At 36.6% G+C, this 17,306-nt stretch overlaps 1 protein-coding gene across 1 annotated transcript in view; it reads left to right on the top strand.

The window, feature by feature from the left end:
- Nucleotides 1-17,306, top strand: part of PRTG (protogenin) — a 105,460-nt gene that overhangs the window by 42,145 nt on the left and 46,009 nt on the right. The window contains exons 9-11 of the mRNA XM_075273490.1: nt 3,252-3,416; nt 4,436-4,741; nt 6,205-6,393. Coding sequence (XP_075129591.1) covers nt 3,252-3,416; nt 4,436-4,741; nt 6,205-6,393 — 660 coding nt within the window. The remainder of the gene's footprint in view (nt 1-3,251; nt 3,417-4,435; nt 4,742-6,204; nt 6,394-17,306) is intronic.

Below are 17,306 nucleotides of genomic sequence, written 5' to 3'. Positions count from 1 at the left end.
GTGAATTGCAGAATGCGTTTTATGAAAAGCCTATAGATTTTTGACAGCTGCACAAGGCTTTTGTCCTTTTTATAAGATTTGCTTTTCCAGAAGTCCCTTCAATCTCACTCGAGAGTGCGCTATTTCATCAAATATTGATGTAAATGTCTCACATGTTGTTTTTTAACTAAGAAGTGAATTTTCCTTCAGCTTGTAATATAACTTCCACCATATTCATACCTTAACCTACATCTATCTTTAAGTATGGAAATTGAATGTTTGATCTGTCTATGCCAATAGTAACGTAGCGATATTCCGTATATACATGTATACAGAGTCTCTAGTTTTGTTACAATGCTTTTATCTGTTTCTTTAGATATGTATAAGGAAAAACAAACATCTTTTGTACCTCTGCTTAGCGAACTTGTGTATCACAATATTCTCTATAGAGAGGAATGCAACTTAACATATAAGTAGTTAGTGTGTAATAGAAAGAGATGCTGTTCACAGAAAACCAACAGGTGTTCTTTAAAAAAGACCGATCCTGCATGTAAATGAGCGGGTTAGTGCGCTGGGCAAACGAAAGGTCTGATGAGAGTACATGAGTGTATTAATTCCTTGTTAGCAATTTGGAAGCTCTACAAAGGGTGTAGTGATTCTGTTTGTAGGCTGGTCTCACCCCCTATTATGGCCATTTCATCAGGCCTCCACATGAGGCCCAGTGGCTCATTCACTACAAGAACAAGGCCTTTTAATTTGAGCTTAAGGATCTTGTTTAGTGGGTCAAAAATCGTGCCACGACATTCCTAATTAACAAACCATCAACGGCTCTGTTGTGAGTTGCCAGTAATCTTGTCTAATTAAAATGCTTTTTAGTCGATTCAGAAATGTGGGAAAGCTTAATAGCGGAATTTGGGCTTGGGTTTTGTTTATAAATTTAATGGTAATGGGCAGTGGGGGAGTTTTGATTAAGTTGACATGCATTTTGGTGTGAAATGGACTTGAACCACAACAGCCTTCAACAACCTTATTCCGCTTACCAGTTCCTATGTATAGGAATTAAGTCCCAACAAAGGGAATCACAGCAATGCAACCCTCTGCATATTTTAATATGAATTGCTGAAATTTTTCCTAAGCTCATTAAGACACAACACATTTATAGAGCGCATTCTCTTTCAGTGCCCCTTCCTTCATCTTATCCAATGTCCAGAATAGATTTCAACTATATAATCGCCCCCTTTTACAATGCAGCTTTTTGTGTAGTTGTTGTTTCCTATAAAACGGCTTGTTCTTGAATGGCGCGGCTCAGAAAACGTGGTTTGTTTTTCCCAACGTTTAATCACAAGGATTTAGGATGAAGGAATTATAAGTGGGTAAATGGTCCATCGATTAGCCGTGTTCCCCCCCCCCCCTCTTTAATGAAACAGTTTACTAAAACTTGTTGTGCCTAGTTGTGGAACACAAGTCGATTGTTACTTTTAATGCTCTTGAGTTAATCATAATTACAGATGGGCTATAAGAAGACACAAGTTTCTGTTACATAATACACATCCTGCGTGTGATGGTGATCCTTCTGTACAGCTGCTAAATTAAAAAGAAGCTTCATGTTATGAAAGGTTTTAGGCTATTTCTTTTAACACAATGTGGTTTTAGGCATTTATTGGCTTTTATCATCTCTTCCTGACAATTTTATATGATGAAAGTCAGGTGAAACAAACTAGAATTTTGCATTTTCAGATCTCTAAATGTAAGTAAAGTACTATGGTGATTACCTGGTGCATATATATTTGTTTTTATTCTGTAGATCATTCCATTAACCTGTAGTGGCTTCAGTTCCTCAACTTAGTACCACACATCGGACAGATGGTCTAGTTTAGAAAATAAAGTAAATAAGGAGGATCATCTGTTAATAGACCCTCATCTATCAGTCATAGCAACTCTAAACATGTCACACTATGGAGAGCCATGCACATCCACGGATAAGTCAGCTCATTGATTCGAATAGAACTGCGTGATGCTTTATTTTCACTGCAGAGGGACAGCAGGAAAACTGAACACCTTTCTGTATTCTCCCACTATTTACCACCGATCATTGGGATTTCCAGAAGTATGGCACCCTGTGATCAGCTCATCTTCAGTAGTGCTTTAGGCCAGGGCCCTACGCTGCAAATACACAGCGCCAAAACACACATTTTTTTTTTCATTATCTGCTAATCCCATCCACACATTGCAGAAAAAAATCTGCAGTGGAAAATGCACTTTCAAAAATGCCTGTGTTTTTAAAAATCACAACATGTCAATTATACTTACGGAAAAGTTGGCGTTTTCCATATAGGTGTAACAGGCAGAAAGTCAGCAGAGCAAAAAAAAACACAAAATGCATTTCTGTTGCTGTCTTTTCTTGCTGCTTTTTTGGCTGCAACTCACTACTTTGGGCCTTAGCCATAAAGGGGGTTTTCAGGATAGATTGAAAACTCAGGGGTGGCCTAGGGAGGCGTAAAATAGAAAAATAAGCTATACTCACCTACCCCCCACTTTTCCATTTGGGAAGTGTGTCTCCATTCCCTCCAATGCCAGACTGGGCTTGCTGAGGCTCATGTGAAATGTGGGGTACTGGTGACAGCTCCAGTCACCCCACATTGGTGACATCACCCGTACCATACATTTGACTCTTAAATCTAGAGATCGACCAAAGTGGTCATCTGAACCTCAGCACTTCCAGCTGTATCTGGCCCAGCTTTTATTTTATGTCTTCCCCTGCCTCTCATGGGTTTTCCATTTATCCTAAAAATACCAATTAAATCTAAAATAGATTTAACACGGACAGCCCCTTTAACTATCTGATTCGATTGTTTAGCCTGGAAATAAGGAACACTAAAGGTGTTTGACACTTATCATCTCCTCCATTTCCAGTCTTATAACATTCATTCTTGTGTGTTTTAATAGGGGAGGGGTAGAGGTTGGTAGCATCTAATATTGATGTAATTGGTGCTGAGTAATTTTCCAGTGTGTCACGTCATTGCTTAGCTATGAAATGCCAATTGCTAATGGAATTATTGATTTTGAGTCGATTTTTGTTTATGTAAATTAGAAGTTAGTATTTATCACTTCTATTCATAACTCATCTTTAGGAGACACTTTTACTTTAAAGCTATAAATGAAGGCAGAAATGAACATAACAATAAAATGTTAGAGAAACAGGCTGTCTTAGAGCAAGCCCTTATAAAGAGATATGAGAGATTACATGCACTGTTTACTTTGTCCTTTCATAGGATTAAATAATGAAGAATACCAGGTGGTTATTGGAAATGACACAAATCATTACATTATTGATGATTTGGAACCAGCCAGCAACTACACATTCTACATTGTTGCCTATATGCCAATGGGTGCAAGCCAGATGTCAGATCATGTGACGCAGAATACCCTTGAAGATGGTAAGAGATTTTACCTTGTCTGTTTAATATTAATCCCATGTTATGTTAACTTAAAGGGGTATTCCCATGACGCTTGTTCACTAACCTGCAGGCTGCTGTGCTCTCTTCACTTCCTGCTTTTCTCGGCACATAGGTGGGCGGGGTTTCACTTGCATGGAATTGGTTGTAAGTGTGAAGCTGATGTAGCAGAGCTGGATTTAAGTCAGTTTGCATTACATACAGAGGTAAAGGACTCCCTATCCCAGCCCTTATCAGCCAAATTCAATTAAACCGACTGATAAGAGCTCAGAAATCCCGCTCCGCTACTTAAAAGACACAAACAGCTCAGAGCTGCTCCCAGCCCCTCCCTTCCCCCCTGAGAGCAGGCAGCTACATCACTTGACAAATGAGCAGATAATGCCAAGGGCCATAGAAACTGAGTGTAAACAATGAAATGAATAAATTAAGATAAGGCCAAATAAAGCAGTTTTGATAAAGCAATGCAATTAGGAAAAGTCTTAAATCCACATAAACTAGCAGTATAGATAGGATCCTTGTGATGGGACAACCCCTTTAATACTAGCATATGTTTGTACAGATAAATATGCATGTAAACATTTGGGTGAATAAATCAGGTTAACTTTTTCATCATTTTCAGGTGTTGCCACCTTCTTTTTATTTGAGTTTTTGGTTATTACAGTCTGTAGCGCTGTTTATAGTTTTATATTGTTCTTGTCTGGCTATGTTAATTAGCCAGTCTTCTTACATTTTTTATACTAACTCTGGCTGCAAGTTATTTAGTTGTTTTTAAGTCTTAAACTGCCCAACTAATGCTAGATTCACACCAGTGTTCGGGTCTCTGAAAGACAGATAACCCATCTGCTTAAAAAGTGATTACCTACGGAAACTCGTGGACGCCTATACTACCTATACTATACCCCTAGAATATAATAGGGTTCACCAAGTATCTGTATAAATATTACAAGAATGTTTTTAGACTGGTGGTACACAATGTTTAAAAACATATGTTATTTTTTCAGTTCCTCTCCGTGCTCCAGAAATCAGTTTGACAAGTCGTAGTCCGACAGATGTCCTAATTTCGTGGCTTCCCATTCCATCAAAATTCCGTCGGGGAAAAATCATCCTTTATCGCTTATCTTTCCGAATGAGCACCGAAAACTCTATTCAAGTTCTAGAACTTCCAGGGACAACACTTGAGTACTTTTTGGAAGGTCTGAAATCTGACAGTGTTTATCTGGTTCGAATCGCAGCAGCTACTAAAGTAGGATGGGGAGAATCCTCAGTCTGGACCTCACACAGGACACCTAAAGCAAGCAGTATTAGAGGCAAGTACTTTGTTAAAACATATAGGTTAATTATATATACTGTATAATCAAAAAAATCACTCTGTAGATTCTGCATATGTCTTGTCACTAGATACATGATAGATCAGAAATCTCATTTCCTCCCACTCATGATGAGAACAATTTAATATAAGTGTACTTGGAGATTTCTGTGTGAACTTTTAATATTTTTTCTCAAACCTAAGGAACAGGAATAAAATTGACTTATTTTATGGAAACAATATGCCAAAATGGATAATGTAGACTATGAATACTTGACTATAACTTCTAAAGTTAAAAAAGTTCAAGTCAGGTAAACAAAACTGGGGTCTAAGGGACCACTGATAGCTGTCAGTAAGAGCAAACAAGACTGTAGCTTCAGTTTTGTGATTTTTTTTTTTTTTGTGGGTGTACAAAGTAGCCTATTAGTCGAGGGACTTGATATACCAGTTGGTCTCCTACCTTTAAGTACACGTTTAAATCTTATAGGAATGTAAACTCGATACGACTTAAGCTGTGTTTGTTTCAGTTCTGCTTTAGAAAGTAGGGAATGTCACCTATTTTTCCACAGATTCTGAAAGTTTTCCCATTGTTTTGGGATGTAATTATGTATCTAATTCTGGTTGTATGCCATCCAGGTTATTTGCAATGGTGGATAGTATCCCATTATATGTGGCACAGTTGCCACCAATAGTTGTAGTCTTTTGCAGTCCAACACCTGATAGAGCAAGATAACTCATAAGTGGCCAACCTGAGTATTTGTAGGTCCATTATGTTTTATCATATATTGTTACAATTTTCATGTTTTTACAATTAATACAAGAATAGGATAAAGAATAAAAAAGAATTCATACAAGACTTTTGACAAACTTATATCCTCAAGCCCATTTGGCATTTTAGAAAGAATTACTACATAAATAAAGGGAAAAATTTACAAATCTGTCTCCCAAGATTTAAATAGGGAGACAGTGCCTCAGTTATGCTGCCCACTAGGGGCTTAGTAAGACTCCACACACCTACATTGTGGTCTCTCCCTAAGGAGTGACACTATCCCCATAATCTGGTCTAGAAGCCTCTCACCTCTGCCAAATCAGTCTTCTCTACGCTGGGCTGAAGAGATACAATCAGATCGAAACAGCCAAGTGCAGCAAAGACCTCTAGGAAGGTCGGGCATGATGTTAAATTGAGCTCCCCCTAGTGGGCTGCATGACTGAGACACTGTCTCCCTACTTAAATCGTGGGAGGCAGATTTGCATATTCTTCCCATGAACCCCCCCACAGTGGAGCGACAATGGTTTGGTAAGACTCCACATACCTACATGGTGGTCTCTCCCTAAGGAGTGACAATATCCCCATTCATAAATAAATGAGTATTACTCAACATATCCCTATCCCCCCCCCCCCAAAAAAAAAAAAAAAAAACATTGTTAAAGGTCAATCCTGAAAGTATAACTGTTATTTTATAGCACCCAGATCCCCAGAATTACGCTTGGATCCACTGAATTGCACAACCATAGCTGTGAGATGGCAACAGGATCCTGAGGACACAGCAACAATCCAAGGCTACAAACTGTACTACAAGGAGGAAGGACAACATGAGAGTGGACCTATCCTTCTGGATGTCAAAGATTTTGATTACAACATTGGTGGTTTAGGTAAGTACATATATTGTACTTTGCTGGTAAACTTACATGTGTAATGTTTTGTCAATGGTCAATTCCATTGGTTTATATCTAATCTAATAAGAACTCGCTTTGAGTAGGAAAGGAAGAACGTGACATGGGAATAGGAAACTGTAGAGACTCCACCATTTTTGGATATTATCCTATAAGAATGTGCATAATAAGTTATTATTTTTCTATATTTCCAAAGATGCACGTAGGTATAGGTGGCACTACTCATACAGAGGTATATATCTGCACGGGAGACAAAAAAACGCTAAATGTGGTGGTGCTCTAAGTCCAGAGTAAAGAAATGTGAAAAAATGAATAAAAGGAATTACTTGGCACTCACCGAGAATAGCGTAAAAAGTTGAAACTTTATTGAAGAATGTCCATACAAAGTTTTAAAAGCGGGAGGAGGCACGCTCAGCAACCGGGCGACAGCTGTTTCGTATACAAAATATACTTTTTCAAGCTCGTTGGTCTCTAAGAGTGTGCTACCTTCTATTTATACTGGTGCAATCACATACACGTCAATCACATTTGTCTATTAACTCTTACATGTCTGTAACAATTTTAGATACATAGAATAACACCTCCATAATAAAAACACTTCCATGTGTGAACAAGACTCAAGTTTTCAGAATTACAACATTGAATAAAGTTGTGAACACTTTTAATAAACTTTTGAAAAACTTTCAATATTCAGAAAAAGAGCTAGAGATCCATGGAAAAATATCCATAGAACTCTATAGTGTCAAATCAACCAATGGTGAGCCTGCCGACAATAGGCTCCTCCCCTAGAGGCGTGTTTAACAAGTCGGACTTGAAGGAGAACTAAGGTTTTTTCTATCTTTATTGCTATCAACAAACACCCATAGAATCCTTTTAGGTTAAATAAACCAATAAGGAGCTCGCCGACAGCAGGCTCCACCCCTTATGGGTGTATCCATGTCACTGAGCTTGGGGGGGGAAAAAAAGAGAATTCTTTTACTATGGTCTAAATCCGACCGATGAGGGGACTGCCTACGTCTAGCCCCTCCTTTAAGGGTGTGTCCAAAAAGAGCCGGACCTGAAGGAAAACTTCACTAGTTTATTCTTATATCTGTACAACAGAGACTCCGTATTTTGTCTAACGGCAGCTGGCCAATGAGATTCCTGCCTACACTTCAAAGAAGAGCCGTCGACCAATGAAGCTAAGAGCTACACAATGTAAAAAAATCATAGCTCTAAAGCTCCTCCTCTTTTTATGTTGGAGAGCACGGACCTGAAAGAAAACTACTCTAAACAAAAAACCAGAGAGAGAATGTGCTGACACTCAAAAAATGAGGACCAATCGGAAAAGAGCCTACACATCAAAGTAAAACCGCTGTCCAATCAGCGGTTCACCTACTCTTTTAACAGGCTATAATACCTTTATAAGGAAGATTATGAAAAAATGATATGGTAAAGAAAGAAGGCAATAAAGTAAATATGAAATATCATGAAAAATACCAAAAAAACTAAATTATATATGAATATAAAAATAAATTAAACCATAAGAATGATCAATAAAACGGGGCCAATATAAACACTGTTCTACAAAAAAATACTCATATCTAATTTATCATTCAAGCCTAGCGGACCCATAGCATTGGTGGCTATAATAATTCTCGCTTCCTGTTGCAATAAATATTTACTTAAATCACCTCCTTTTGGTGAGGGGTTCAGTTTTAGCAGACCCATAAATTTTAAGCAGCTAATATCACCTCCATGTATTGAATTTATATGTTCTATAAATCTTTGCGATCCCTTTTTTGTCTGTACCGATCTAAAATGTTCTCTGATCCTAACAAATAAGTTCCTGATAGTTTTTCCAATGTAAAAAAAGCCACAAGGGCAAATAATAGTATAAACCACAAACTTGCTGCGACAATTAATAAACTGATTCACAAAGAACTCCTGTCCTCCTAATTTGCAATATTTAAGTTCTGAGTTAAACCGACAAAAAGAGCAAGATTGACACTTAAAGTTACCTTTAGGTCGATTTATATTGATCCAATTATCTTTGTTGGGGTTAAAGGTACTAGATGTTATACAGTCACCTATTGTTTTACTTTTTTTAAAAGTGACAATAGGAGGATTCTGACTTATTGATTTAAGTGCGGGATCACTTTCTATGATATGCCAATTTTTTCTTATTACTGATTTTATAATCTGTGACATGGGACTATGGCGAAAAGAAAAACAAAATCTAGGTTCTAAATTTCTATTTTTACTGTGTGTTAATAACCTTTCTCTATTTAAGTTTTCAGCCCTATCATATGCTGTTTCCACCAATCTTAGAGGGTATTTTCTTTCCAAAAACCGTTTTTTTAAGTCATCTGCTTGTTGTTTATAAGTACTACTCCTACTATTAATACGTTTAAGGCGTAAAAACTGACTATAAGGAAGGGCAGTCTTAACATGGGGAGGATGGTAGCTGTCAAAATGTAGTAAGGTATTTTTTGATGTAGGCTTACGAAAAACACTAGTCTGAACCTCATTGTCTTCAATTCTCAGAAGTACATCTAGAAATTCTAATTCTCTTTCATGAATTTTTGAAGTGAAAGTCATATTAAATGTATTATTATTCAGATAATATATAAATTCATTGAATTCTTCAGACGTTCCAGACCATACTAAAAACACATCATCGATGTATCTATAGTAGGCCTGTATAAATTTCGAAAAATAATTATTCATCGAAAAAACATATTCATCTTCAAAAATTCCTAGGAAAATGTTAGCAAAGGTGCAAGACACAGGCGTGCCCATTGCCGTCCCGGTTACTTGACTATACCACTGATTTCCGAAGACAAAAGCATTATTAGTTAGAACCAGATTAAGTCCTTCTATGATAAATTCTATCATGTGATTGTCAAATCTAGCATGTTTTAAAACTTTTTTAACCGCCTCAATACCTCTCTCATGCGGTATTCGGGAATACAAAGATTCCACATCTATTGAGGCTAATTTATATTCAGACTGCCATTTGATGTTTGTAAGTATTGCTGAGCGTGCCTCCTCCCGCTTTTAAAACTTTGTATGGACATTCTTCAATAAAGTTTCAACTTTTTACGCTATTCTCGGTGAGTGCCAAGTAATTCCTTTTATTCATTTTTTCACATTTCTTTACTCTGGACTTAGAGCACCACCACATTTAGCGTTTTTTTGTCTCCCGTGCAGATATATACCTCTGTATGAGTAGTGCCACCTATACCTACGTGCATCTTTGGAAGTTTTCTCTTAAAGCTATGTTTTAAGGTTGAGCACACTCAACAATCCGACTATCTGCCTTCTAACTTTTTGTGAAATAAATTCCTTCCAACATGGAAGGTAGTTTAGAAGGTAAAGAAGAATCTATGGATACTGGAGACAGCCAAACAGTCAATAAGGGGAGAGAGGACGCTCTAGTATTTTTTTCTATGTGTGATCAGAAAGACCAGTTGCAAGTTATGAGCGTTAAATCTTTAGAACAAAAAATATTTTCATTGGCAGAAAAAGAAATCCGAATTTTTTGGACTGTAAAATCATTACAATCATACAATTTCAATAACCGAGTACCAAGGGGACTGAGAGTTTATAAACCTCCTTCTGTGTTTAATAATGATCCTGAATTTGTCTCTGAGTGGCAAGATCTACATCTACAACATTCTGCTAATACTATGAGATTGATCCTGAAGCGGAATGAGAAGGAGTATGAACTTATCACTTCTGAATTATGCAAAGCAAAAACCGAGCTTAGGAAGAGAATAAAAGAAGACCATTTCAATACCATCATTAAGAGATTAGAGCGCAAACTAGCCTCGATCCAAGCTGACATTAAAGAACACAAAAGAGATAAGTTTATACGTGACAAATTGGATTTTGAAGAGGGCCGCATTTTCAATTGGGCTGACCTGAATACACCTAAAAAGAAAAACCCGATCAACAAAAATAAATTTAGAAGAAACCGCACCAGTAACGCAAGCAATGCCAACGGTGTTAAGCCCCGTATGAAGGAATACTGGACCACGGACACAGAGTCCAGTAATTCAGATGACCCAGAATTGTCGACAAGAAGGAAATTTAGAGGAATTGAAAGAAATGAAGAGAGTAAAAAACTCCCTTTATCCAAAAGCACGTCCGGCGAGGAAGAGGAAGAGTTAAGAATCGGAACAAAAAGGAAACAAGTGTCTTGGAGACAATAAATGAAGAAGTAGTTAATAAGGAAGGGATGGTCTCAGAACCTAATTCACATGTTGTTATGCATACGGTTTCCTCTGGTTTTGTCGATAATTCTGGGTCAAGTGTGAATGAAAATGCAACCAATGTCAATAACATAGTTAATCTTACAGAAGTGGTGTTAGATAAACACTGTATTTCTCTCTTGTCCAAAGGGTTAAACTTTGGTATGACAGAAAGTTTTGACCCAGTTGATTTTGAAGTTGACTTGTTTAAATGCATAAGAAGTTTAAATCTGAAAAGGCACTTTTCTCTTAAAAATGATATTCCAACTTACACAGCCAAAAAATCTAGTGCTGAAGGGAACACCTTAGTAGGGGAAAAACCTTGTAAAATAGGCCCTTTAGGGTTTTTTTGCTCTGACACATTTTCAAATGAAGAGCAACAAGCCATCTTGGATTTAGCTGATCTAGATGATACCAGAGATTATATCAGTGAAGAAGGTGCAGCAGAAGCTACACATGAATATTTTAATAATAATGATTTTACAGTCCAAAAAATTCGGATTTCTTTTTCTGCCAATGAAAATATTTTTTGTTCTAAAGATTTAACGCTCATAACTTGCAACTGGTCTTTCTGATCACACATAGAAAAAAATACTAGAGCGTCCTCTCTCCCCTTATTGACTGTTTGGCTGTCTCCAGTATCCATAGATTCTTCTTTACCTTCTAAACTACCTTCCATGTTGGAAGGAATTTATTTCACAAAAAGTTAGAAGGCAGATAGTCGGATTGTTGAGTGTGCTCAACCTTAAAACATAGCTTTAAGAGAAAACTTCCAAAGATGCACGTAGGTATAGGTGGCACTACTCATACAGAGGTATATATCTGCACGGGAGACAAAAAAACGCTAAATGTGGTGGTGCTCTAAGTCCAGAGTAAAGAAATGTGAAAAAATGAATAAAAGGAATTACTTGGCACTCACCGAGAATAGCGTAAAAAGTTGAAACTTTATTGAAGAATGTCCATACAAAGTTTTAAAAGCGGGAGGAGGCACGCTCAGCAATACTTACAAACATCAAATGGCAGTCTGAATATAAATTAGCCTCAATAGATGTGGAATCTTTGTATTCCCGAATACCGCATGAGAGAGGTATTGAGGCGGTTAAAAAAGTTTTAAAACATGCTAGATTTGACAATCACATGATAGAATTTATCATAGAAGGACTTAATCTGGTTCTAACTAATAATGCTTTTGTCTTCGGAAATCAGTGGTATAGTCAAGTAACCGGGACGGCAATGGGCACGCCTGTGTCTTGCACCTTTGCTAACATTTTCCTAGGAATTTTTGAAGATGAATATGTTTTTTCGATGAATAATTATTTTTCGAAATTTATACAGGCCTACTATAGATACATCGATGATGTGTTTTTAGTATGGTCTGGAACGTCTGAAGAATTCAATGAATTTATATATTATCTGAATAATAATACATTTAATATGACTTTCACTTCAAAAATTCATGAAAGAGAATTAGAATTTCTAGATGTACTTCTGAGAATTGAAGACAATGAGGTTCAGACTAGTGTTTTTCGTAAGCCTACATCAAAAAATACCTTACTACATTTTGACAGCTACCATCCTCCCCATGTTAAGACTGCCCTTCCTTATAGTCAGTTTTTACGCCTTAAACGTATTAATAGTAGGAGTAGTACTTATAAACAACAAGCAGATGACTTAAAAAAACGGTTTTTGGAAAGAAAATACCCTCTAAGATTGGTGGAAACAGCATATGATAGGGCTGAAAACTTAAATAGAGAAAGGTTATTAACACACAGTAAAAATAGAAATTTAGAACCTAGATTTTGTTTTTCTTTTCGCCATAGTCCCATGTCACAGATTATAAAATCAGTAATAAGAAAAAATTGGCATATCATAGAAAGTGATCCCGCACTTAAATCAATAAGTCAGAATCCTCCTATTGTCACTTTTAAAAAAAGTAAAACAATAGGTGACTGTATAACATCTAGTACCTTTAACCCCAACAAAGATAATTGGATCAATATAAATCGACCTAAAGGTAACTTTAAGTGTCAATCTTGCTCTTTTTGTCGGTTTAACTCAGAACTTAAATATTGCAAATTAGGAGGACAGGAGTTCTTTGTGAATCAGTTTATTAATTGTCGCAGCAAGTTTGTGGTTTATACTATTATTTGCCCTTGTGGCTTTTTTTACATTGGAAAAACTATCAGGAACTTATTTGTTAGGATCAGAGAACATTTTAGATCGGTACAGACAAAAAAGGGATCGCAAAGATTTATAGAACATATAAATTCAATACATGGAGGTGATATTAGCTGCTTAAAATTTATGGGTCTGCTAAAACTGAACCCCTCACCAAAAGGAGGTGATTTAAGTAAATATTTATTGCAACAGGAAGCGAGAATTATTATAGCCACCAATGCTATGGGTCCGCTAGGCTTGAATGATAAATTAGATATGAGTATTTTTTTGTAGAACAGTGTTTATATTGGCCCCGTTTTATTGATCATTCTTATGGTTTAATTTATTTTTATATTCATATATAATTTAGTTTTTTTGGTATTTTTCATGATATTTCATATTTACTTTATTGCCTTCTTTCTTTACCATATCATTTTTTCATAATCTTCCTTATAAAGGTATTATAGCCTGTTAAAAGAGTAGGTGAACCGCTGATTGGACAGCGGTTTTACTTTGATGTGTAGGCTCTTTTCCGATTGGTCCTCATTTTTTGAGTGTCAGCACATTCTCTCTCTGGTTTTTTGTTTAGAGTAGTTTTCTTTCAGGTCCGTGCTCTCCAACATAAAAAGAGGAGGAGCTTTAGAGCTATGATTTTTTTACATTGTGTAGCTCTTAGCTTCATTGGTCGACGGCTCTTCTTTGAAGTGTAGGCAGGAATCTCATTGGCCAGCTGCCGTTAGACAAAATACGGAGTCTCTGTTGTACAGATATAAGAATAAACTAGTGAAGTTTTCCTTCAGGTCCGGCTCTTTTTGGACACACCCTTAAAGGAGGGGCTAGACGTAGGCAGTCCCCTCATCGGTCGGATTTAGACCATAGTAAAAGAATTCTCTTTTTTTCCCCCCCCAAGCTCAGTGACATGGATACACCCATAAGGGGTGGAGCCTGCTGTCGGCGAGCTCCTTATTGGTTTATTTAACCTAAAAGGATTCTATGGGTGTTTGTTGATAGCAATAAAGATAGAAAAAACCTTAGTTCTCCTTCAAGTCCGACTTGTTAAACACGCCTCTAGGGGAGGAGCCTATTGTCGGCAGGCTCCCCATTGGTTGATTTGACACTATAGAGTTCTATGGATATTTTTCCATGGATCTCTAGCTCTTTTTCTGAATATTGAAAGTTTTTCAAAAGTTTATTAAAAGTGTTCACAACTTTATTCAATGTTGTAATTCTGAAAACTTGAGTCTTGTTCACACATGGAAGTGTTTTTATTATGGAGGTGTTATTCTATGTATCTAAAATTGTTACAGACATGTAAGAGTTAATAGACAAATGTGATTGACGTGTATGTGATTGCACCAGTATAAATAGAAGGTAGCACACTCTTAGAGACCAACGAGCTTGAAAAAGTATATTTTGTATACGAAACAGCTGTCGCCCGGTTGCTGAGCGTGCCTCCTCCCGCTTTTAAAACTTTGTATGGACATTCTTCAATAAAGTTTCAACTTTTTACGCTATTCTCGGTGAGTGCCAAGTAATTCCTTTTATTCATTTTTTCACATTTCTTTACTCTGGACTTAGAGCACCACCACATTTAGCGTTTTTTTGTCTCCCGTGAAGATATATACCTCTGTATGAGTAGTGCCACCTATACCTACGTGCATCTTTGGAAGTTTTCTCTTAAAGCTATTTTTTAAGGTTGAGCACACTCAACAATCCGACTATCTGCCTTCTAACTTTTTGTGAAATAAATTCCTTCCAACATGGAAGGTAGTTTAGAAGGTAAAGAAGAATCTATGGATACTGGAGACAGCCAAACAGTCAATAAGGGGAGAGAGGACGCTCTAGTATTTTTTTCTATGTGTGATCAGAAAGACCAGTTGCAAGTTATGAGCGTTAAATCTTTAGAACAAAAAATATTTTCATTGGCAGAAAAAGAAATCCGAATTTTTTGGACTGTAAAATCATTACAATCATACAATTTCAATAACCGAGTACCAAGGGGACTGAGAGTTTATAAACCTCCTTCTGTGTTTAATAATGATCCTGAATTTGTCTCTGAGTGGCAAGATCTACATCTACAACATTCTGCTAATACTATGAGATTGATCCTGAAGCGGAATGAGAAGGAGTATGAACTTATCACTTCTGAATTATGCAAAGCAAAAACCGAGCTTAGGAAGAGAATAAAAGAAGACCATTTCAATACCATCATTAAGAGATTAGAGCGCAAACTAGCCTCGATCCAAGCTGACATTAAAGAACACAAAAGAGATAAGTTTATACGTGACAAATTGGATTTTGAAGAGGGCCGCATTTTCAATTGGGCTGACCTGAATACACCTAAAAAGAAAAACCCGATCAACAAAAATAAATTTAGAAGAAACCGCACCAGTAACGCAAGCAATGCCAACGGTGTTAAGCCCCGTATGAAGGAATACTGGACCACGGACACAGAGTCCAGTAATTCAGATGACCCAGAATTGTCGACAAGAAGGAAATTTAGAGGAATTGAAAGAAATGAAGAGAGTAAAAAACTCCCTTTATCCAAAAGCACGTCCGGCGAGGAAGAGGAAGAGTTAAGAATCGGAACAAAAAGGAAACAAGTGTCTTGGAGACAATAAATGAAGAAGTAGTTAATAAGGAAGGGATGGTCTCAGAACCTAATTCACATGTTGTTATGCATACGGTTTCCTCTGGTTTTGTCGATAATTCTGGGTCAAGTGTGAATGAAAATGCAACCAATGTCAATAACATAGTTAATCTTACAGAAGTGGTGTTAGATAAACACTGTATTTCTCTCTTGTCCAAAGGGTTAAACTTTGGTATGACAGAAAGTTTTGACCCAGTTGATTTTGAAGTTGACTTGTTTAAATGCATAAGAAGTTTAAATCTGAAAAGGCACTTTTCTCTTAAAAATGATATTCCAACTTACACAGCCAAAAAATCTAGTGCTGAAGGGAACACCTTAGTAGGGGAAAAACCTTGTAAAATAGGCCCTTTAGGGTTTTTTTGCTCTGACACATTTTCAAATGAAGAGCAACAAGCCATCTTGGATTTAGCTGATCTAGATGATACCAGAGATTATATCAGTGAAGAAGGTGCAGCAGAAGCTACACATGAATATTTTAAAGGAGGAGTTAGTTCTAAATTCAACCCCCCTATCCCTCCAGGAAGTTCCATTGAGATCTTTCAGAAACAGACACTGAAAGATGTCAAAGCTTTGTTGTATAAGAAGGAACAATTTAATCTCACCCAATCGGAATCTAGAGCTTTAAATTGGTTAAAAAATAACAAAAGTTTAATCATTAAAAAATCGGACAAGGGGGGCAGTACAGTTGTGATGTCCCGTGACTATTATGAAAAAGAAGCCGCTCGTCAATTATCAGATACTCGTACTTATGTTAAACTTAAAAAATCTCCAGTCTTTTCAATCAATAATAAAATAAGAAGCTTTTTACGAAAAAATGTTGAAAAAAATGTGATTTCAAAAAGGCTTGCTGAAAAACTTTTCATTGAATACCCGAAAAACCCTTCATGGTACTTCTTACCAAAAATTCACAAATCACTTCAAAATCCTCCAGGACGTCCTATAATTGCCGGTATCGGGTCAGCCACAGAACCCCTCTCTCAGTATTTAGATTGGTTATTAAGACCTATGCTGACTAGTATTCCTTCTTACATTAAGGATACTAAAGATTTTTTATCAATACTTACAAACATCAAATGGCAGTCTGAATATAAATTAGCCTCAATAGATGTGGAATCTTTGTATTCCCGAATACCGCATGAGAGAGGTATTGAGGCGGTTAAAAAAGTTTTAAAACATGCTAGATTTGACAATCACATGATAGAATTTATCATAGAAGGACTTAATCTGGTTCTAACTAATAATGCTTTTGTCTTCGGAAATCAGTGGTATAGTCAAGTAACCGGGACGGCAATGGGCACGCCTGTGTCTTGCACCTTTGCTAACATTTTCCTAGGAATTTTTGAAGATGAATATGTTTTTTCGATGAATAATTATTTTTCGAAATTTATACAGGCCTACTATAGATACATCGATGATGTGTTTTTAGTATGGTCTGGAACGTCTGAAGAATTCAATGAATTTATATATTATCTGAATAATAATACATTTAATATGACTTTCACTTCAAAAATTCATGAAAGAGAATTAGAATTTCTAGATGTACTTCTGAGAATTGAAGACAATGAGGTTCAGACTAGTGTTTTTCGTAAGCCTACATCAAAAAATACCTTACTACATTTTGACAGCTACCATCCTCCCCATGTTAAGACTGCCCTTCCTTATAGTCAGTTTTTACGCCTTAAACGTATTAATAGTAGGAGTAGTACTTATAAACAACAAGCAGATGACTTAAAAAAACGGTTTTTGGAAAGAAAATACCCTCTAAGATTGGTGGAAACAGCATATGATAGGGCTGAAAACTTAAATAGAGAAAGGTTATTAACACACAGTAAAAATAGAAATTTAGAACC

Source organism: Leptodactylus fuscus, chromosome 5, assembly GCF_031893055.1.
Source record: "Leptodactylus fuscus isolate aLepFus1 chromosome 5, aLepFus1.hap2, whole genome shotgun sequence".
In the NCBI taxonomy this organism is placed as follows: domain Eukaryota; kingdom Metazoa; phylum Chordata; class Amphibia; order Anura; family Leptodactylidae; genus Leptodactylus; species Leptodactylus fuscus.
The sequence above is the reverse complement of the archived record's forward strand: the minus strand, read 5'-3'. Positions and strand labels throughout refer to the sequence as shown.